General features: G+C 33.0%; 1 protein-coding gene across 3 annotated transcripts in view; it reads right to left on the reverse strand.

Annotated features, from left to right (window-relative positions):
• The window catches only part of CSMD3 (CUB and Sushi multiple domains 3), a 1,201,062-nt gene that overhangs the window by 273,065 nt on the left and 903,041 nt on the right, over positions 1-24,956 (reverse strand). For all 3 annotated transcript variants that reach the window (XM_035011782.1, XM_035011781.1, XM_035011780.1), the window contains 2 exons: positions 23,231-23,357; positions 21,003-21,205 (listed from right to left, as the gene is read on the reverse strand). In XM_035011782.1, coding sequence (XP_034867673.1) covers positions 21,003-21,205; positions 23,231-23,357 — 330 coding nt within the window. The remainder of the gene's footprint in view (positions 1-21,002; positions 21,206-23,230; positions 23,358-24,956) is intronic.

Genomic DNA, 24,956 nt, shown 5'->3' on the forward strand with positions numbered 1-24,956 from the left:
AATAATTTTAACTGTTTTTTGTTCATTTGTGTGCTAACTTGTTTCAGGAAGAGGCATGACATTTTAGTAGCTAAATAATAGATTTCCTAAAAATTATTAGATGTTCTGTGAAAGACTGCAGAGGATGCAAAGAAAACCACAGAGAGCTTTATCTGCAAGGGATCTATTCCATAAGGGACTTGTATCTAGAATACATGAAGAACTCTTAAAACTCAAGTGTGGTCTAGGGGGAGGAAGAAGAAAAAACATCCAGTTAAGAAATGGACAAAACCATTTCAATGAAGAGGATACTGGATGGTACATAAAAAGATTTGTTAAACATCGTTAACCATTAGGAAAATGCAAATTAAAACTGCAATGAGATATTACTATATACCTACCAAATCAGCTAAAATAAAAAATAAGATCACTGAATGCTGGCAAGGTTCCGAAGAAAATGAAATTACTCATGCATTGCTGTTGGGAATATAAAATGCTATAGCCACTCTGGAAAGAAGTATGGTAGTTTCTTGCAAGACTAAACATGTGCTTGTCATACAGCTCAGTAATTACATTTTTGTACATTTATCCCAGAGAGATGAAGACATGATCACATAAAAACCTGAACACATATTTATTCATAGAAGCTAAAAAGTAGAAACAACCCAAATGTCCTTCAACAAGTGAATAATTAAACTGTCTATTCATACCATGGAATATTACTCAACAATAAAAAGGAATGACAATACACATGACAAATTAAGTGGATCTGAAAGGAATTACTCAGAGTGAAAAAATATAATATCAAATGGTTACATACTATATGACTTTATTTATGTAACATTCTTTTTTTTAAAGTAAATGGTGTGGGTTTTTTTTTTTTTAAGATTTTTAAAATTTATTTGACAGAGAGAGAGAGACAACGAGAGAGGGAACACAAGCAGGGGGAGTGGGAGAGGGAGAAGCAGGCTTCCCACTGAGCAGGGAGCCAGATGGGGGGCTAGATCCCAGGACCCTGGGATCATGACCTGAGCCGAAGGCAGACGCTTAACGACTGAGCCACCCAGTCTCCCCTTATGTAACATTCTTGAAGAGAGAAAATCAGAAAGTTGGAAAACAGATTAGTGTGTACCAGAGGTTATTTGGGGAGGGGATGGAAGGCTGTGACCATGGCTATAAAAGATAACATGAGGGATCCTTGTGATGAACTCTACTATGTCTTTACCATGATGGTGGTGGTCATACAAATCTACATAGAACTAAATAGATATATACACACAGATATATGTAAAATTCAAAAAATTTAAATAAGATTGATAGATTGTATCAAAGTCAATTTTCTGGTTGGGATATTGTGCTACAGTTATGCAAGAAGTTGTCATTGCAGGAAACTGGGTGAAGAGTATACAGGATCTCTTTATTATTTCTTACAACTGCATATAAAAGTGTCTAAAAATAAAATGTTAAAAAGGTAATTAGAGAAGAGGAGAGTAGTATGAGACCATAGGAAAGTAACTGTTCTTCTATATACAGTATATGACACATTTAATAATAGTTAACTCCAATTATTCAGGTTAATGGAACAAAATATTATTTTGAATTGCCATAAAGTAGATTTACCCCAAAGCATATGGCAATTAAGTATCAAGACAAAGAAGCTATTAAAATTTCCATTTAAACTATTATTAAACTAAAATCATAAATGTAGGATTCAGCACTTGTATAAATTGTTTTTTAAGTTGCATATTAAACTAATGACACAAATTGCTGGATTACAGACACATAACTGGTATTCACTCATTCATTCACTTACTAATTTAATATATTCCAAGCATTGTGCTAGGTTCTAGGAATACAAAGAAAAAATGAGCAGACACAAATAGAACTGAACAGACTTCAAATTATTTTGCATATTGGTGGTACTAATAAAGAGATTCTATTATAAACATCCTGAGTGGGTAGGTAGTTACATAGATACATAGGTAGGTAGGTAGAGATAGATAGATGATAGATGATAGATAGATAGATAGATGATAGATAGATGATAGATAGATAGATTCATCAATATATCAATCTGTTAATCTGTCTAGTAAACTTGTTATAGCTCAATACACATACACAACAAAAATATCAGTACTACCACAGTATTGTAATGTTCTGATTCTCAATGTTGTATAGGAATCAAAAGGAACATATCAATTAAAAAACTGAAAGAAAAAAAAGGATATTGGTGGGATGTTAAGCCTGACACTGAAAGACAAGCAGTAACTCTGTTAAGTGTCCGACTCTTGATCTCAGCTCAGGTCCTGATCTTAGGGTCATGAGTTCAAGCCCCATGTTGGGCTCTATGCCCAACATGGAGCCTATTTAAAAAGAAAAAAAAAAAAAGAAGAAGATAAAAAAGGATATGTTAAAAAAAAGGGGCACATGGTGGCTCAGTCAGTTGAGCATCTAACTCTTGGTTTTGGCTCAGGTAATGATCTCAGGATTCTGAGATCGAGCCCCCTGTCGGACTCTGAGCTCAGCACTGAGTCTGTTTGAGATTCTTTCTGAATATTAAATCTACCTTCATAGGAGCTCCTTTTTGGAACAGTTGTTTTTAGTTGTTAATAACAAACCCATATTAGAGAATACTGAGGGAATGGGGTAGGGACTTGGTTGCGATTTCCAAGTGAATTTGTTCTGTAATACCCATGTGTCCTTTAGCAGAGCATCTATAATGCATCACAGACTCTGGACAATTTTGATTTTGCAATATTGATAGAGATTTTTGTGAAGTATTTTTGTAATAAACTGAGTCATTAATGTTTTCTTGAATTGCTTTGGGATGGTTTTCACCCAAACTAAACTGATACATGTATTAGTTTTACAATATATTAGTGGGGAGTGATGTTTTACATACGAGATTCACATTAAAGATGCTTTTACTGGAAAGAAGTGGCATAAATATGAAATGTGCTCTACTTTCAAAGTGAAAAATAACAATGACATGGATTTATAAGAAAACTTCATTATTTTTTGTTGTTGAGGCTTCCCAAGCACTGGAGTGTGTTTCTGCAAAAATCTTGAAGCCTCAAATGAACATTCTCAAAAATATAAATGAATGTATAACAATGTTACAAAAGTATATTGATACAAAATCAGTAAAAATAATCATGTCTTAGATGAATTTGAGGGAAAAAAAGATGTTTTTGCTCTATTGTCAGATTTACTGTGCTTAAAGTGAAACCAAGTGGTTAAAATAAGATGACTTTGATATGACAACTAATATGCAGTATGTGAAAATATGCATTTGCTTTTGGGTCTGGTCAACTTGAAAAAGAGAGGTGGTGGACACATATTGTTCCTTTTTCTCTCAATTAATAAATTAGGTTAAGATTTTAAAGCGCAATAGAGAATGATGGAGCTTAAAGATGGGAGATATTTTTTTTTCCTCTTGGAATTACTTGAATTCTAAAAGCAATTAGTTAAATACACACAGGAACAATTATTTGGTGTGAACGCTGTTGTCCTATTTTCTTTATTTATTCAAAGATTGAACTTCATACTGGCTATACTCTGTGTTTGTGGGCTGACAAAATTATAATAATTTTAAAATCAATCATTCTTGTTTTCTGTATTGAATAGAAGCTATAGCCACTGAAGAAAATAAATAACCACTTAAGGATCCATACTATATCTCCTTGGGAATTAGGAGTGAAATAATCTCACATACTTAGGATAGTTACAGTAGCACTTATATAATATTAGAACTTAATAAGGTATTAGTCATAAATATAAAAATAGATTGACGATTTTTATTTGATATTAATTTTTCACTTTTGCGGAACATAAAATTCTCAGAATTTATAATTCTTATTTGCTTTTTCTTTTTGTTATATAAATTTTATGTAGATGCTTGATTCTCTTTATTTTAAATTGTTTCAAATTTAATTGATGAAATGAAAATCTGTACTTATTCTACATTGAAGTCTGTCATTCATTCCTGATTTTTTTTTCTAACATTAATATGTAAACAGAAATTCCAACATAGATAAAGGGTCTTAACAACCTGGTGGTGTCTCACCTGTAATGATATTATGAAACGAACATTCTGGAAATGGCATATAATAGACTATTTATATATATGATATAACATCCAAATATAGCTTGGATTTAACTTACAAAACTTTATTAAATTGACAATAAATGATAACTGCCCTTCCTTGTCCCCCCACCCCAAAAGGACTGGCCATTTATATTTAAGTTATTCTAGAATTTGATTCATCAAGTGGCTACTGTAGATTATGCTCCTTATACTAGCTCACTATTCCGCTGAAACAATAATAGTCACAGGGAAAAAGTATGTAACTAGAGTATGTGAATAGTTAATATTTTTTTTAAAGATTTTATTTATTTATTTGAGAGAGAGAGAGAGAGCTCATGAGAGGGGGAGGGCCAGAGGGAGAAGCAGACTCCCCGCCAAGCAGGGAGCCTGATGTGGGACTCGATCCCGGGACTCCAGGATCATGACCTGAGCCGAAGGCAGTCGCTTAACCAACTGAGCCACCCAGGCGCCCTAGTTAATATTATTAATACATAATATTTCCGGACACTATCTTTCAAATCCTGTGTTATGAGCTATTTTTCACTTGATTGAGAAAAAGTCTAGGTGCTACTATTATCCGTATTTTTCCAATGAGAAATTTAGGCTTATAAGGGATAAGAAACCTGCCCAACATCACACAGTTATTTAGGGCAGTTAAAATGGGAATGTAGACATGAGAACGTACCCAAGGGACATTTCTTAAGTAAAAATGATAGAGACTTTGAAGTAAAAAATGCTTAACATGTAGACTACATTATAAAACTTGAAAGATATGATTACTTAAAATGAAATTTCTAAAATATGTTATTAAACTTTAAGTGTCATTCTAAAATCAAAAGAGCAACTATCTGCCTATCATTCTGATGGAGCAGTCCAAAAGACTATACATTTACAACACTTGACTTTAAATCTAATTAAATAATGTATTACTAAAAACAACTACACAGCTATCAACATACCTGTCTTATCCACAGGTATGTGTTGTGTCAAACTAAATAAAGTCTGTGTATCTAAGAAAGGGACACAGTTAAACATGAAGAACAATTAATTTAGAAGGGATTCCAATAAAAAATGATAATAATGATTGCTCTCTCTATTGAGAGCATATATTGTCCAAAGCACTAGGCTAAAGGCTAAGTTTATACTCTTAAGCCAAAACAAATCCTCATGAAGTATTATTATCATGTCCATTTTTAAATGGGTAAAATGAGCCTCAGTGATTGCTTGCTCTTAGCAGAGGGGGGATTTGAATTCAAGAAACAACAGAGTTTTAGCCACTATACTATATTGTCTTAGTACAATCCTGTGCCATTACCAGATAAAACAAAACAAAGTCATGTCCTACTAAGGAAACTTTTATAGTTGTTTACTGATAAAAGAATTAGATCTAGTTTTAAATGGAAAAGCAGAAATATTGAACAGCTTATAATTCTTTATTGCTACACAACAAAATTTCTTGCTGCTAATATTTCACCATAAAGGGGAGCGAAAAAGACAGACTCAGTTCTTTTCATAGGTATTATTAAGAACAATAGAAATACAATCTAGCCATATATATGGTAAATTTAGCCATATATGTGCCAGATGGTGTTCTTAAATTATAATACTAAGGACATTCCACTCCAACTGTTTTTTTCATTCTCTCTCTTCTCATCCTCTTTTGCCTGATTTCTTCCTTATAGTTCACTGAGAGAGTAGAAGCAATAAGACAGGCATACCCTCATTTTAGCACCACCAAATCTATCAGCCCACTGGTGTTTGCACTTGTATTCTCTACTTCCCCTGCTGTTGGAATGGAGACGGTGTTTTTGCTCTACATACGGTCAACACTAGTTCTTGTGCTGCTGGTATTAAACTCTCTTCATCTCTCAAGGACTTTATTCCTAAACATTTCTTATCTCTTCTGAATTACCAGTTCCTCCTTCCTCAATGGTCCATTCCCAGTAGCATACAGATATAATTTATATCTTCCATCTTAAATAAACAAACAAAACTCTCATTACATCTCCAACCTCTTCCAATTATTTTCCCCATTTCTCTCCTTTTTTTTTTTTTTAAGATTTTATTTATTTGACAGAGAGAGACACAGCGAGAGAGGCAACACAAGCAGGAGGAGTGGGAGAGGGAGAAGCAGGCTTCCTGCGTAGCAGGGAGCCCAATGCAGGGCTCAATCCCAGGATCCTGGGATCATGACCTGAGCCTAAGGCAGATGCTTAACGACTAAGCCACCCAGGCGCACCTTCTCTCCTTTCTTTAATAGGAAACTTACTAAGCATCTCTCTTAAGGGAGATATCTGTACAACTATTTCCAGTTTCATCATCAGCCTTCTATCTGATATATTTACTAAACTGCTCTTGTTAAATCTAGCTGCCAGATCCAATGGTAACTTCTGTACCCTCTTTTTTCAGAAACTTCACAGCAACATGTACCACAACTGATCGTTCATTCCTTCCTTCTTCAAGCACTTTTAATGTCCTCCCAGTCCTCAGACTCTGCTAGCTTTCTTTTTGGCTTATTTGTTGTTCCTTTTACAGTATCATCTGTTATTTCTATCTTTTTAACCTATTGACTGAGGGCTAGAAAACTCCAGGGATTAGTGCTTAATATTATGCTCGCTTTTTCATACAATTTTCTTCAGGATAACTTCATCTGACCCCATGGTTTTAAATACTCTTTTTAGGTTATGCCTCCCAAATTTATATATTCAGTCTTGATGTCTCTCCTGAGCTCCAGACCATGCTATTCAACTGCCTATTTAGCTCCTTTACCTGGATATCTAATAGACCCTTCAACTTACCACATCCAAAACATCCACAAAATTATAAAATCTTTTAATTTTCAAATTTTTTTGGAAAGAAAATGATAAAAATCTATTAAAATTTCACCTTTGAATATAATTTTTCCTATGTTATTAATGTCAATAAAATCAAATAAAAGTTCCATTTGGAAATTAAAAATTTCTCAAACTTCTAATTTATAAAGCATCCAGATATGAATACTTTTGTTAGAAATAAATTCACCATAAAAATTAACAATTAGGCATAAGGAATAAATTGGACATCAGCAAAAATATGAAGTCTTACAATTTTTACTCCTTTTAAGACAATTATCATATGGTTTCATTTATATGTGGAACATAAGGAATAGCATGGAGGACATTAGGAGAAGGAAGGGAAAAATGAAGAGGGGGAATCAGAGGGGGAGACAAACCATGAGAGACTATGGATTCTGGGAAAAAAACTGAGGGTTTCAGAGAGGAGGGGGGTAGGGGGATGGGTTAACCCAGTGATGGATTTTAAGTAGGGCACATAGTGCAATGAGCACTGGGTGTTAAATGCAAACAGTGAATCACGGAGCACTGCATCAAAAACTAATGAAGTACTGTATGGTGACTAACATAACATATTAAAAAAATAAATTAAAAAAATAAATTAAAAAAATAAAAAATAATACATTTTTACTCTTTTTAAGCTAGTGACTTTACCTTGTATGATAGCATTTGATACCACTAAGTTATGACTGAGTTCTCAACATTGTTACAACTCATCAGTGCTATAAATGTACTTCTGACTTCTCATCTTATGTTTTCTTTAATCTAAATGAGAGTGTAATTTAATTAGAAATATACACTTTACCTAATACATATTTTACAATCCTAACCAGTGCATATATAGATTTCAAGTACAATATGGATGATAGCTTGAACTATGACTCAGAGATAATGTCTGAATGACTATCTTAGTGACCTTCGGCAAATTAATGTACCAGTTTTCTTATTGCATTGTTTTCTAAAATGGGGAATAAATACACTAAAATCACTCATAAGTTCCAGTGTGTGCTTTCTATTCTGAAAATTGATACTTTGGTATAAACTTGTTTATCACAAGACCTTTCAAAAAAGAAAAACCTAGGATTTCATACAGTTGAATAAGTAATATTATTGTAAACAAGAGAGACTTAGATTCTAGTCTCTCCTATGGTAAAAAAGGACATTGATCATATTGCACTTGTTCCCTGAATTTTAGCTGCCTCATTTGTAAAACTGGCATAGTAATATTTTATCTGCCTGATTTAGTATCGGATAGAATCTTAAAGTTCCATTCTAACAACTATGTTATATAATCTTATGAAAATATCAATTCTGAAATGAATTACTCAAAACCAGTGGTTTTGTATGTTTTTGCAATATCAGGAAACTTTGGCAAGGTCATAGTCCAAATTTGGTATTCACAAGACCTTACATTCATTCCCCCCTTCCAGTTTCATTGCCTTATACTTTTGTATTGACTGAGAAATGGCTCTATATTTTCAACTTCACTGTCCATAAGGAAATCAAGTTGGGTAATGGGAATATTTAATCTGGAAGGAAATTCCATCCAGAGTCAAATTGATCAGAAAATATTTGAAATGCAGATGGTAACCTAGAGGTGGATTTCACCCTGGAGTATTTTGCCCTTGATTGAGCTCTTGCTTTGTACAAGATTATAAAGAATGTTCAACATCATTACTAGGCCTACACTCTGCCAGCTATTCAGTATGTGGCTATCTTTAGAATTTCATTATGTTTCTAAGGATACACCTAATGATATGGCAAGTCAGGTTAAAGTAGATGGCAGCATGACAGACATTCCCATCAACCCAGGAGGAAACAAAGCTGCTAATGCACGGGATGCAAAAGGAACTTCAAAACCAGTGTTGTAATATACTTCTAAGAATATAGAAATTTATTTTAAAGAGATATATTCAATTATTTCACTAGATAATTGTTCACCCACAATGATCCAGGTATTATGCTTGATATTGGAGATATATTTTAATGAGACAACACCTCCCTACCTTCATTGTGGCTTATGCTCCAATATGAGGACAAAAATGGGAATAAAATTACTGATACAATTTTTGTGAAATCATAAGCCATGTTAGGTTGATGACCCAAAGTTACCTATTCAGGAAATTGATTTTATATCTAAAAATTATAAAAGATTATACAAAAGTCTAATTTGAAATTGAATTCTAATATTAAGGTATCACTAGAAATAATAAGCAAAAAAGGAAAAATCATATAAAAATGGTTTTACATTATTTTTAACTGCCAGTATATAGTATCAGTGCACTTTGGTTTTACATTATTAAAAGATTTCCTATTCAAGCAGATTCATTTAACATTTGCTAAGTACTAAGTACCAGGTGCAGTGCCAATTTCTAGGGATACAAATGTTAATATGTTAACATCCTTGCTCTTCAAAGGAACATAATCTAAGAGGGACAGCAGATGTGTACACAGCTTTAATATAATAAAATGGGTATTAAAATCAGGTGACTTTTTATCATTCAAACTGAAAAGTTCCAAGAATGAAACAAGAAGTTAAAATTAATTTATATAATTAAAAATATGTATTGACTAACAAAATTGGTATTATATTGATGAACATTTCAAAGGAGTTATCCATACAAAAACTGTTTTTAAAATAATTTCTAAAAAAATGCCATATGTCTGTGCACAAAGAAACACACTCTTTATCTGAATTATCTAAACATTAAAAATAATGTAATCAAAATAATCATTTGTGGTACATATGCACATTTTTAATTGGTTTCTTACCTATTATTTAGTGCTTTTTACTCTTTTTTCCTAAAGAATTAATATATTCTTATTTTTATTAATATTGTTAAAGATATTTTTAATACATTTAAAGTCACTGGCATGTTCAACTGATGTCTCTTTATAGCTATCTGGTAGGCTGAGATATCTGGTAAGCTTAGGGCTAATTTTTAAAACGGAGGAAAGTTTCAATTTGATTTTTTTCATACAGCAATGTGCATATATTTCACCTCAAATATTATCACAGGTACTGGATTTTATCTCTTTTCAGATACCTTTCTTTGACAAAGATTTTTACAATAAATACTTATTTTCTTAAATTATCTTTTTTTTTTTTTTTTAAGTAGGCGCCACACCCAGAGTGGAGCCCAATGCGGGGCTTGAACTTACAAGTCTGAGATCAAGACCTGAACTCAGATCAAGAATCGGACACTTAACCAACTGAGCCACTCAAGTGCCCCTTAAATTATGATTTTTAAAATATTCACTTACAAACTGTAAGATTGTGGGTTTTTTCAATTTTATTCCATTCCAGCATGAAATGTAAATGTAATACAATTAAAAATAAAATAGTTTCAAATTTCAAATAAGATAGTGTTTGAGCTTTCACAATTTTATAAAAATAATATTTAAATGTCTTCCTGATGCTAAACTTTGTTGTTGATAATTGTAATTCACTAAAAACTTCAAAACTGAAGATTTTTACCACTTCAATAACTGAATACTTTGACTAAAGATTTTCAACTGATTTAATGAAAACCACACTTAAAGGTTTCATTTTCAAAAAATTTCAACATGGTAGTAGAACATTTTGGTCTATTTTGCAAAATAGTGCTTCAGAGATGCCAATCTTTCAAAGTGTGAATGACAAGGAGCAACAAAAAGAGAAAATGGTACATACTCAAGTTCACTTATTCATTTTTGAATCAGCATTCCTCTGTCACACACATACATGAATGTAATTAAATTATTTCACTGTATGTAAATACATCTGTAAATTTTAACATTTTTATTGTGATAAGTAGCATTTGCTCGGTCACAGTTATGAATTATATGTACACCACAACCAAGTCTAAGTCTATTTCTATTCCCTAATTTTATGAGAGCTTTGTTTTTATCATGAGGCTATTTATCATCAAAATTTGTATTTGTATTTTTATCACAAAACAAATAACTATATTTAATATTAAAATTTTAAAATGTGAACTTTGTCTTACTTAAAAAATATTTAAAAGAAAATTGTCTGCTTAAAGTTAAAAAAAAATTTACTATGGTATTAAGATATATAGAAGTGAAATAAATGAAAACAATAGCCCAAAGGACTGAAGGAGAAATGGAAATTCAGTATTGTAAGGTTCTTATATGAGAAGTGGTATAACAGAATTTGATGATAAGTCTTGCTAAGTTAAAAATGCATGTTATAAATATTAGAGCAGGTACAAAAAAGGTATAACTAATACATTAAGAAAGTGAAATTAAGAAGAAAAATCTCATTTAAAATTGCATCAAAAGGAATGAAATACCTTGGAATAAATTTAACCAAGGAGGCAAAAGATCTGTTTTTTGAAAACTACAACACATTAAGAAAAGAGATTGAAAAAGATACAAATAAATGGAAAGATATGCATGCTCATGGATTGGAAGAATTAATATTGTTGAAATGTTCATACTACCCAAAGTAATCTACAAATTCAATGTAATCCCTCTCAAATTGCATTTTTCACAGAAATAGAACAAATAATCCTAAAATTTGCAAGGAACCACAAAAGGCCCTGCATAGAAGAGCAATATTGAGAAAGAAGAACAAAGCTAGAGCCATCACACTTCTTAACTTCACACTCGATTACAAAGCTATCATAATTAAAACAGTGTGTTATTGTCATAAAAATAGACACATAGATCAATGGAACAGAATAGGGAACTCATAAGTAAGCCCACACATATATGGTCAATTAATTTACAGCAAAGTAGCCAAGAATATACCATGGGGAAAAGACAGACTGTTCAATAAATGGTGTTTGAAAAATTAGACAGCCAAAAGCAAGAGAATGAAACTATCTTACATTATACACAGAAATTAACACAAAGTGGATTAAGGACTTGAATGTAAGACCTGAAGCCATAAAGCTCCTAGAAGAAAACATAGGCACTAAGCAACTTGACATAGGTCTTGGTGATATTTTTAAAAATCTGACACCAAAAGTAAAAGAAACAAAAGCAAAAATAAATAAGTGGGACTGTATCAAATTAAAGAGCTTCTGCACAGCAAAGGAAACCATCAACAAAATGAAAGGCAACATACTAAATGGGGGAAAATATTTGCAAGTCATATATCTGATAAAGGGCTAATACCCAAAATATTTTAAAGAACTCATATAACTCAGCAAAAAACAACTTAAAAAAACAAATAGAAAACAATCTAATTAAAAAATGGGCAGAAGATCTGAACAGACATTTTTCCAAAGAAGATGTACAGGTGGCTAACATGTACAGGAAAAGATGCTCAACATCATTAATCATCAGGGGAATGCAAATGTAATCACAATGAAATATCATTTCACATCTCTTAGAATGGATATTATCAAAAAGACCAGAAACTATAAGTGTTCTCAAGGATGTAGAGAAAAGGTAATCTTTGTGCACTGTTGGTGGAAACATAAATTTGTGTAGCCACTATGAAAAACAGTATGGAGATTCCTCAAAAAATTAAAAATAGAATTTCTATATGATCCAACATTTCCACTTCTGGGTATTTATCTGAAGAAAATGAAAACACTAACTCAAAACTATATATAGTTCATTGCAACACTATTTACAATAGCCAAGATATGCAAACAACCTAAGGGTCTATTGTTAAAGGAATGGATAAAGAAATTGTGGTTTCTTTAGCCACACACACACAATGGAATATTATTCAGCTATAAAAAAGCTATAAAAAAAGAATGAAACTTTGCCATTTGGGATAACATGGATGGACACTGAAGGCATTATACTATGTGAAATAAGTCAGAGAAAGACAGATAACGTATGATTTTTCTTATATGTGGACTCTAACAAAAAAGTTTAAAAAATAGAAAAAAAAAGCTTATAGATACAGAGAACCAATAGGTGGTTGGCAGAGGCAGGGGGTGGGGGAGGTGGAGAAATGGGTGAAAGGGATCAAAAGTTTAAAAAAGTTAATAGAGGAGAAAAATATGATCATTACAAAAAGGAACAATGAACAGGTGGATCCAATAAAATGATAGTAATATGGTAGACAAAGTAAACCATATGAAAAATTTACATTAAATGTAAATGGTCTAATAACAGTCTAAAGACTATATAAAAAGTGGAGATTTTCAGACTGTATAAAGAACTGAGACTCAATCATGTGCTATCTACTAAAAACATACTTTAAATATACAGACAAACCAAGTTAAAAGGATGCTGAATAGTACACCAGTGTTATACTAATCATAAGATATTTAATATGAGACAAAGAAAATTTCAAGACATGGTAGATTATCAGTGAGAGACATCTTTCTTAGTAATGAAAAGTCAGCTCATTAAAAAGACATAGCACCTAAAATGTTATGCACCTAATAACATATCTTCATAATACACAAAGCAAAAATATGTCAGGACAGATAGAATAAGTAGACACATCCACAATTGCAACCGGGCATTTCAACACTTCCTTTCATTAGTTGATAAACAAAAGTACACAGAAAACCAGTAATGATATAGAACACTTCAAACAGAACACTATCAACCACTATACCTAATTGGTATTTACAAAACACTCCATTTGGCAAGTGCACATTCTTTACAAATGCACACAGTATTTTAGAAAACCATATGCTGGACCATAAAACAAGTCTAAATAAATTTAAAATTATTAAAATGTTAAAATTTTAACTGAATTTGTAATACTAGATGTTTTTTCTTTGACACAATGAACTTTCAAAGATGACACTTTGATTTCATGAAGTGGATGTAAACAAAATTTTACTGGAGTTAAAATATTTGAGGCGATTGATGTTACTGATTCTCTAAAGCAATAATGTAACTTACATAAAATTGAACTTATTGAGCTATTTGTGAAGTTCTTCAATGGAAGCTGGCATATTAATTTTCATATGCATGAGGAAGAAAATTTAGAATACAAAGTAATGAAATTAGTAGGGTTTTCATTTGCTCTAAATGAAACGTCATGTTTTTAAGCGGATCTATGTCTTCTGGTTTTCACATGGTCAATTGACACTGCTATGGTCCCCATGTATGTTAATAGACATTATGTGCAAGTTGCATTTTCAGAGTCAATTTTATTTTTAATTGAAATGCTATTGGGCTTTTTGATGATTAACATACCGACATTATGAGCAATGTGTACATAATCCTTAACATATCAGTACTAAAAATCTAAAAACTATGTAGTTAATTTAAACAGCTATTCTAATGATCTATTGTCTGAAAATGTGTGGAGAATTTGTTCATAAAACAAGAATACCACATATCGCTATCTTGAAATAACACACTCTTTAGCTCTAAATTCCCAACATTTCATGTTTTAATATCATACACGCTACATTTTCAACCAAAATAACCCATCTGTCATATACAGTTAATACATTAGTAGAAAAAACAGACCCATTACTACAAATGATGTCATGGTGCCAGGGAGCATTTTCATTTAGGATATAATTGCACTAAGAACAGGGCTATAGAAGACAGGTATTTTAAAATAACCAAGACTTATTTAATACATCCAGATGAAGTTGGAGTTAATACATGATCATGGCTTCAAATGACCATTTAATTATATTTTATATTTTAGAATATAAAATTGCCCCTCCACCTCCTGTATAATGTTAACATGAACATGAGGCAATAAAGTCTCACGTAATTCAGTATTATATTACTTTTTGGTTGCACAGAAAAATAATCAATCAACATATGATTTCCTCTGTAAAACATTTTTACCACTTATCTCAACATGTTTTACTGAAAGGGGATTGTGTGGGACTCTCTGCTTCTGCTAAAAATATGTTTCTGGATGTACCAAAATACTTTGATTTACAAATACTAATAAAAATATTCTAGATTCTTTCCTGCTATCTTTTGGGGACCCAGTTTCAACTTTTTCTTTTTTCTTTTTTTTTTTTTTATTTCTTTATTTGACAGAGAGAGAGCTAGTGAGAGCAGGAACACAAGCAGGGGGAGTGGGAGAGGGAGAAGCAGGCTTCCCGTGGAGCAGGGAGCCCGATGCGGGGCTCGATCCCAGGACCCTGGGATCATGACCTGAGCCGAAGGCAGACGCTTAACGACTGAGCCACCCAGGCGCCCCAGTTTCAACTTTTTCAAAGATAAGTTTGTCTTACATCTTTGGGCATCTCTGCTTAGGCTCTTCTTGACAGTATCCTTTGGCTGAACTGACCTGCCTTTTGAATGGTGAAATCAGCTTTCTTAAGAAATGAATATTCAGTACATACATTTTCATTAAACATGTACTTTTTAAAATCTCACTGCTGCCCTAAATGTTTACTGCAATAAAATTTTAAAAAATATTATTTTTTAAATTAATTTTATTTTATTATGTTGTCACCATACATTATATCATTAGTTTTTGATGTAGTGTTCCATGATTCATTGTTTGCATATAACACCCAGTGCTCCATGCAATACATGCCCTCCTTAATACCCATCATCGGGCTGACACATCCCCCCACCTCCCTCCCGTCTAAAACCCTCAGTTTGTTTCTCAGAGTCCATAGTCTCTCATGGTTCATCTCCCCCTCCGATTTCCCCCCCTTCATTTTTCCCTTCTTTTTTTTTTAACGTATAATGTATTATTTGTTTCAGAGGTACAGGTCTGTGATTCATCAGTCTTACACAATAAAAAATTATTTCTATGATAAAATAAATAGTTGTGAATTGACCCCACAAAATAAATAACAAAAATACTCATAACAAGGTAATGCAGACTATATACTTCAGCTTTCCAGTGCATCTCCTGAGCCTCTACTTCTGTGCATATTTCAAGAACACATTTTTCCTGCTAATCCTGCCAATTCATGTTCTGACAGCTTTACGTATCTTTCAAACCACAGCAAGACCATGACATAACTTGCTGTTATACAAAATAGCTTGCAGGGAAGTAGCATCAAATGCTTCTCCCACTACCTACCAAGATCAGAATGAGTTAGATGTTCATATCTGAGAATATTTTATTTATCTACAAGTGTCCTATAAATTCTCCTTGAAAGGGAAATATGAATTACCTGGCATATGGAAAAGATTAGAAAATGGAGATGGGTTATCAGTATTTGTTTTTCAAATTTAATCATGCATAATAATTACTCTGAGCCCTGTAAACATATCTCACCCATGGCTAGGTGAGGTCAAATACAAAAGAGAGGTCTAATAAATACACCTTGGGTATTTTAGCAGAATACTAGTCTATTACTGTAAAATACTGGCCTATTTTGGCCAAAATAATGATACTTTGCTAAAAAAAAAAAAAAACAGAAAATACAGATCCAAGTGCCAAACCAGTCAGGATGCTAGGACAACATGCATAAACTGGGATTGCCCTGGGCACACTCGACCATATTGCAATTCTAATAAAATTTGCACCTAGTACCAGAGCAGTACAGATGTGGCAGTGACTAATTCTGCCTAGGAGTTCATCGGTACCAGAAGTATCATTGTCCTGGACCTTGGAAAAATGCCTAAGAATTTATAGATTTTGAATGTGGACCTATGTGTTTTAGGAATATGGAAGAGAAAGAGAAATGTGAAAGGACAGGACAGTGTCGTCATATGACTGGATGTGTATAATGAGTAGTGAAGGATGGCACTGGCAGGCAGTTTGGGTGCAAATCATGGAGGCTTTAAATGTAACGCCAAAGTTTTGAACTTAAAACTTTGTGCCCATTAAAAAAAAAGTGAAATGGAGGGGTGATGTCTGATTTGTATTTTAGAAACATCAGTCAGGTGGAGATGTGGAGAAAAGTCTGGCTGGAGGGATAATGAAGTGAGTGGCTAGTTGACTGTCACAGCAATGCAGGTGTGCTGTACTTTGTTCCCAAAAGGGAACAAAGGCGGGGGCACCATGCTGTCTTTTGAGGCTGGGAGACATCAACCTCTCCTGGCTAAGGGATCCATTTCCTTGAGAATTTTCAACAGCATAAGCTATAGGCCTTCGTATGCTGTATTACCTAGCGGGGGCAGATTCTTAAGAGAGGTCAGAGAGTGAAGAGCATAGAAAATGCTCTGTCAAAAGCAGCTATTCTGTGGGCAAATGACAGCATGATACCCCAAAGATGACTTCCCTGTGGAACTAAAGTGGGACGAGAGAGGCAGATTACACATTGAAGCAGGGGATACAGAGGCTGACTGCTGAGAACCAAGGACAGCACACAGGACAGCATGAGGTGGCCGTGTTAGACTTAAGTAGCTCTGATTAAGCAAAAGTGCCTTGCAGACTATAACACCAAGAAGCAACGTGACATACTCTATAAATGAACAGATCATGAAATGGAAGGCATGTGGCTGCCAATAGTGGCTTAATGATGATTATGAAGTTGGTATGTGACCTACATTTCAGTTAAATTCACTTGCACCAAGTTCGGTGAAATACATTTCGTTGGTTGCATTTTGTTGCTGAAGGCTTTTCTGCTAGTGTTGCCTGACTTGTTCCTCTTTTTAAAATTCATTATTTGACACTCACTAAACAACAGCTATTTGCTCAAAAGAGGACCAAGCATTGTGGAGGTGGGGGGGAGGGAAGGGGACAGAATACAATACAAGTCTGATTTAATTAAAATGATACATCTTAATTTGGCTATGACTGTCCTGGCTTATGCTTGTTGTCCAGCTTAATTTTAAATAGTGTCTTCTTTCACTCTCAACAATCATCTTTGGTTTGAACAATAAATTTTATGATTGTCCTAAATAGAAAATTTGTTCTTTACGGACATTAGGGAAACAAAGGTACTCACAATACATTTGGGGAGCAAAGATCACATAATTAAAACATCTTCAGAACAATGAATTAGAAACTATATTCTTCTCTTTGGAAAAAAAAAATACAGCTAGAGCTTGGGGCATGGGCTGGAATATGCTTTAGAAAGCGAGGGCAGAAAATGTTTTATAAAGAGAAGTCTTGCGCCGAGTCTGGAAGAATGAGCAAGAGTGAAGCAAAAGAGCAGAGAAATGCTTAAGGTGAAAAATGTTTACACAGAAAGCAGCACAAGGTGTGTGTGTGAGTGTGTGTGTGAGTATGAGTGAGTGTACGGGCGTGTATTTATGAAACTAAAGAGATTTGCCTGCATGAAAGGGAAAATGCAATTGAGAAATAATTGGAGATAAATATGTTTAATAACTGGTCCCTAATAGACTCTCCTACAGTAAATGAACAAATGAATGAATGGGTAACATGATTCAAATTTATATAGGGGAGCAGACATCAGGTAAGCCACTGAAGTGACACTCTGCCCTGTGAGCCGAATTTCACCTACAGCAGTGGTTTATTGCCCTGTAGTTTATTACCATTTTCTTTAAGATTGTTTACCTTGAAACTTAGATAACTTTACATAAAACTCCTTATTTCAAGTTCCATTTTAAAAGTAGCCGGTCTTGGGGCGCCTGGGTGGCTCAGTCGGTTAAGCGGCCGACTTCTGATTTCAGCTCAGGTCAAGATCTCAGGGTCCTGAGATGGAGCCCCTTGAGGCGTCTTGGAGCTCCGTGCTCAGCAGGGAGTCTGGTTAGGGATTCTCTCTCCTCTCCCCCTCCCCCACCCCTCTCAAATCAATCGATCAATCTTAAAAAAAAATAAAAATAAATAAAAGTAGCCTGTCTTCCTATAGGGCAAGATGACTGTAGTCAGAGGGGGCAACGGTCCCTTCTAAAAGGCCACGCATTCCTTCATGCTTTCCTTCATGCCTTGTCACTGCTTCGCTTGTGTAAGATGTGGTACTTGGGAGCATAATCAGAAACACAAGCTGATTAAATTGTAGAACTTCATTGTAACTAATGATTTATAACTAAAAGCTTTCTATTTTCTCTAGCATATTAATACATGTATCTAAATAATAATGATAGCATAATAATGGCAATAATTACCAAGCCTTTACTAGGCACCTGAAACAGCAAAAAGCTCCCTTCAGCCACACGTGGATCTGAGCCACAGCTCCAGGCATCTGTTCTTACTATGACCTGAAACAAATTAACACATTTTCTGAACCTCCCTGTATTTATGTGGGAAGTGGGGATGACCCAACGTAAATCATATGGCTTTTGTGAGGATTAAATGAGATTATGTGTATAAAGCACCAGACATGGTTTCTGGCACACCAAGAAAGATCTCATTCATGAAAAGAGTATTTTTGAATTTGAAATTTGGATACTTGGAAAGTCATGTAAAAATGAGTAATAGAAGATATCCAAACAAGTGACTAATTTTCATCGATTGATGCTTTTCAAAATATAATATATTCACCTTCAAAGTAATTTTATTTCAATGGGTAGGTTTTTAGTCTCAGATCACGAGTACAAATTTCTATGCATCTTAGAATATTATGAAGACAGATTTATTAAAGTTCTGGTATGATGCATATTGTTTCTTTAAATGCCCTATAAGTACAATAAATATGAAAATGCATTACTAGTTTAACTGACAAATCTGCATTAAAAATTCCTGGAAACATATATAAAACAGCCGGTATCTATTAAGCAGATGAATTTGGCATTCACAACACTAGCCTCAAGCAATTTTTCACATGAGTATAACCAGACTATAAATCCCAATAACCAGTTAAGTATAAAATATTATATATTACTCATTTAAGGTAAAGGAAAGGGGAACTGTTAGTTGCCAAACGATAATTTGAAAGAACTGAAATTAAACAGCAGTCAATCTCTGACAAATTGTTCATATCCCCATAAAAAGAAAAGTAAGCAGTAAAAACTAGAAGATATAAATATGAAGAATAGAAGCCATTTATATTCACCAATTACATGGTAATTTCATTTTTCATTCTTTTTTCTTTTTCTCAGAAGGTAAAGTATAAATTTACAGACATTGGTTCTTCTATACTGATTTATACTTCTCTCACACAAGCTTGGCTTACACCATATAAAACAATTCACTCATGTTAGTCAATTATGTCAAACAACTCTGTTCTATGAACCAAAAGTCAGCCAAGTTGTTTAACTGTCTTAACCAGTTCTTTACTCAAAAGCAATATATTTTGTGGACAGTCATTTCAAAAGTTAATCTTTATGGGTTTTTTTTTTTAACTTTTTTTCAAAGGATTTCAATTTTACATTTACTCATATAGTAGTAACAGTTCACTGAGCACCAACTATATACTTGATACCAAATACTGCGTACACATGATCATGTTACATTCTAATAATGTATTTATGAGATAAGCATTATTATACCTATGTGAATTAGAAAATTCAGCCTCAGTTGATGAGATCAGGTACCCAAACTCAGTAGTTAGTAAGGAGCCAGGACTTGAATTCAGGTACATTTCAGGAACACTGGTTTGCATGCTTTCCATAAATGATCTTAGAAATTTGCATAGGTTTCTGTTAATAGGGTTTTTAAAGACTATAAAATTAGAAAATCCATTAGATAATTTTCTCAAAGAGGCAATGTATGTTGGCAATAAAAGTAAAAATATAACAATTAAAATTTTAAAGTTTTTATTCATTTTCTCCAGCTACTAAGCAAAAATCCCTTTTACAGAACAACATATATTTAGCCACTTAGCAATGCAATAGAAAGAAAAAAAGAAGAAAAAAAATGTCGTGAACACTGGTAATTACTTACAATGAATGACATTTCATTGTTATAGGAAGTCTTTAATTTAAAAGTAGATCTAAAATATTTCTCAAAGATATTTGGGAATATATAATTAAGATCTTTAGAAGAAGAAAAACAAAATTAGTAAAAATATAGGATTGCTTTTTTTGTAATGGCAAGTATTAATTTCCTTCCTTATCTACAAAAATTTCACATTTTGAAATATACAGTTTTATGGTAAACTGAGGTTACAAGCTTTTGTAAAGTATTATTTCATTTGCTGAATTATTTTAACATCACTTGTACTTTAAAAAAATGGTTTGACAAGTAGAAGTTCTCAATGATTAATTGATTAATTCCAAGTTAATTATATTGCTTTTTTCCAAGTATATTTTACCTTAACTGAAGATGAATAGGAAGACTAGAAATAAGAATATTTAGGATCATTAAAATTTTAAAATTAAAGTTTTGGGCAGTAAAGTTAAAGTACTATTTCAATAGCATTCTTATTTTGCATTAAAGAAATAAAATAACTCACTTGAAAATTGAATTGCAAATCCAGATTTGCTGATATAAAAATCTGTGTCAAACTGGATGGTTACTATGTTGAGAGTGCTATGGATTCCTTCAGGAATAAGAGATCCACTAATTTCCTTTAGGAGCATCTCATTTTCTGGTGGACCATCCCAAACTCGGAGTATATCATGTGATGCTTCCGTATCAAAAGCAAGAAACTGTAGGCTGTGGGAGAACCACATATCTCTGTTTGATTATTTTAAACATGGATTCAGTTTTAAATAAAGAATATAACAAATATGCATCTTTGATTTTATTAGATATTTCCTTTATTCTATCAGATAAAAAATGAATTATATAAACAGCATATCTAACCTTAATACATATTTCTCGAACAGTATAATTTATTTTTCTAGGATAGGATTAGAAGTACTATTATATCACCTTTGCAAATTACAGAAACTTCAGACATACATTCTTTTCTGTGTTCCTGAATTTTAACTGTAGCCAGAGTAGCTGATACTTAGGGAGCATGGAGTTCATGGCAGGCACTGGCTGAGGATCTAGTACATGCCAGGCACTGTGCAAAATGCATTACATATATTTTCTTTGTTTAATTGTTATAATGACCCAATGAAGCAGGAAGGTATTTTATCTCAGTTCTATAAATGTGGCAAACGGAGTTGAGACAGATTAAATAAAACTGCTCATAGGGTGGCAAAGTCATGAATTGAACTCAAGTGTTCTGACTCCATAGCATATATTTTTACCAACATTTCAAGTTTGTTTGTTTTATCAGAACCAAAATGAAGTTTATTCCAGGAAAGTAAGAATTAGTTCATATTAAAAAATCAATCAATATATTTCATCACAATGATAGGTATAAGGAAAAAAAATTACATGAACATCTCAAGATATACAGAAAAAGCATTTTCTAAAAAATTCAACATTACAATTACACCCAGTAATCTAAGAGTAAAAGGGAAGTTCCTTAATGTGAAATGAACATTTTCTACCCAAACCTACCCCCCCAAATACACAAAAACCAAAAATTTGCTTCATGTTAAGTCTGCTTTGTATCTAATCTAGACGAAATTAGTGTTTGATATTTTTTGTGGCCAGTGCCAAAAATTAGAAATCCAATTATAGCAACATGCTCAATTCTCTCTCTACATATATCGCATTCATGTTTGATATGAGAATAGTCATAGCTTTAAATTAGTGTTGCAATTTAATATCAAATACTGTTCTTTAATTTAAAAAAATTCCAGAATCCTGTTGAATTTAGTATTGTCAAGTTTACTAATTCTAATATTTAAATAATACAATGTGTGATCTATACTAAAGAAAAACAGGCTGAGAACTGATCTTATGTAGTCTATTTTGAGTTCTGCAAATTCCCTTGCAAAAGTAATACACCGGTTCACACTGAATAATTCACGGAGTGTACCTTTCAGCATGTTATATGAAGTATAATACTTGTTTTCTATAACCACCTTCACCACCCAGAAGCCTGTCTGAAATTTCATTCATATGAAACATTGTTTTGAGAGTGATAACACACCAACTAGCTCAGATTTGTTCTGAGAGGAGGATTTATTTGTTCATTTATTAATCTGTTCCCAGCCATAACCATAAGAGTTAAACTAGGATTTAGAGAATGTGATAGCCTTGGAAACCTCACTGCTGTTGTTTTAGGAGGTGATGGTTCTCCCCTCATCGAAGGGTTGATAATGTGAAGAATTGTGAGCCACCTAACTAAACTCAGCAGGAAAGAGAAATCAAATATGGTTAAAGGAGCAGAGAGCTGATGCTCCAGAGATATGCCTACAGCCAGGGAAGATGGAATATTACTGAATTCCCTTCCTTGTTTAATTCTTCCAAATGTTCACGAGGCTGAACTTACAATAGTGACATGCACAACTTTATATCCTTAGCAAAATGGTGGACTTAGCATCTTGAATCACCAAGAATTGAAAGATTAAAGTCTCAAAGAAGCATAAAAATATTCTTAATCTCTGTGGTCTATTATAACTACGAAAAGCTTCCCTCTAGGGATTATATGAGCTACCATTGTGACCCATAAATCAATAAATCATGCTTCTGAATACTTTTCATACTTTAAACAGATGAAAACCACATCTTTCTTTGCCAAGGCTAAAAATACTGAAAAACCTTTGATATTGTATAATGAGGCTGTTCAGGAATTTCAGATTCCCCAGTAATTTTGAGAAAATGAAATCCATTTACCTGACAATGTTTCCTGGATCTACCTCAATCATCCACATGCAACGCAGATTATTGTCATATGGAAAGGGATAACCAGGAGATAAGATTCTTCCTGATGATTCTCCTTTAAAACGACCTCCACATTCAGCTATAAAAAAATAGCAAACATTAAGTCATAATTGAATGCCAATCTTTGTAAAAACAATCGACAAATTTCTCAAAAATATGTATTTTTTCACCTTGAGGAAAATAAGAATTGATTATCCCTCCTCTTAAAACAATACACCTGTATATACTTTCTCAGATTAATGTTTTGATTGAAGCAAAAATATACTATACGATAAAACAAAGTCTCAAGTTAGATCACATAAGTGATAGTAAAATTAACCTAATTAGGGAATAAAAACAGGACACATTCAAGAACTCTGATTTTAGGCATTCAAAGATTTTAAGATGTGTGGTTAAGTAATGATAATTTAAAAAGGGGAAACAGATGGCAAGTTGCTCACTGCACCTTGGTTGCGGTCTGAATAATTCATCATCTTGCTACCCCACCTCTGAGAAAAACTAATCTTTACTGCAGTCCCTCAGGCCTTCTAAATTTCATTGTCCTTTTATTCCCCTTTAAATCACTCTAAACTCTTTCCCTTTTAACCTGCCAAAAGTCAAAGTGGCATTTTTATTAGATTTCTCACTTCAGTGAAATCTAGTTTAGTTTTGATGTAATGGGTCCCTAAATTTTATAAAACTCATCAAATTAAAAATGTTAAGTATTGTCATACAATATATATAGTTTTTAATCTTTTGGAGGATTTCCTCTCCATTCTGATGCTATTTAATTCACTGAGACATCTGTAGAGGTTTTACTTCAGTAAACAGATAATCTAGAAGGAGCTGTCTGTACTGGACATGAGAGAAACTAAGTGCTGCTGTTAGTATATCGTGCTACATCTCTAACCCTTGAAACAAGCATAACACTAACACATAATACATTTGAAAATTCTCCAGATTATTTCCTACCAAAACAAACAAACAAACAAAAAACCCCAAAATCTCAAAACCAAAACATTTTACTTTGTGCTTAAATATTTGAAGGTACTTCTATATTTGTTTTTCTTGTTCTCTGCACTATTACCATCTTACTCACATTCAGTGGCTGAATTAAGCTTCTTGGGTTTTTTGTTTTTGTTGTTGTTTTGTTTTTATTATTGGAGCAAAGCCTGTCAATGACAAACTTTTAGCATTTCGAAGAGACCTAATAGCAACTGAATGAAATGGTTCAAATGAGTAGGCTGTATTCATATAGGTAAAATTATTTCAAAGATTTTTACATATTGTATTTCACCACATTGTGATGATTAGTCTTATGTGTCAACTTGGCTAGGCTGTAGTACCCAGTTATTTAATCAAACACTAATGTAGATATTGACGTGAAAGTATTTTATAGATGTGGTTAACATCTGTGACCAACTGAGTTTAAGTAAAAGAAGTTATCCTTTAATAATGTGGGTAGCTCTCATCTAGTCATTTAGAAGGCTGCAAGAGCAAAAACTGAGTTTTCTAAGAAAAAATGAAATTCTTCGAAACTGCAGCATTGACGTCTGCCTGAGTTTCTAGCCTTTTGACTTTCCCTATGGATTTTGAACTTGTCAGCTCCCACAACTGCATTAGTCAATTCCTTAAAATAAATAAATCTCTTAGATAGATAGATAGATAGATAGATAGATAGATAGATAGATAGATAGAT

Source organism: Mirounga leonina, unplaced genomic scaffold, assembly GCF_011800145.1.
Source record: "Mirounga leonina isolate KUSES-001 unplaced genomic scaffold, KU_Mleo_1.0 Mir_165, whole genome shotgun sequence".
NCBI lineage: Eukaryota > Metazoa > Chordata > Mammalia > Carnivora > Phocidae > Mirounga > Mirounga leonina.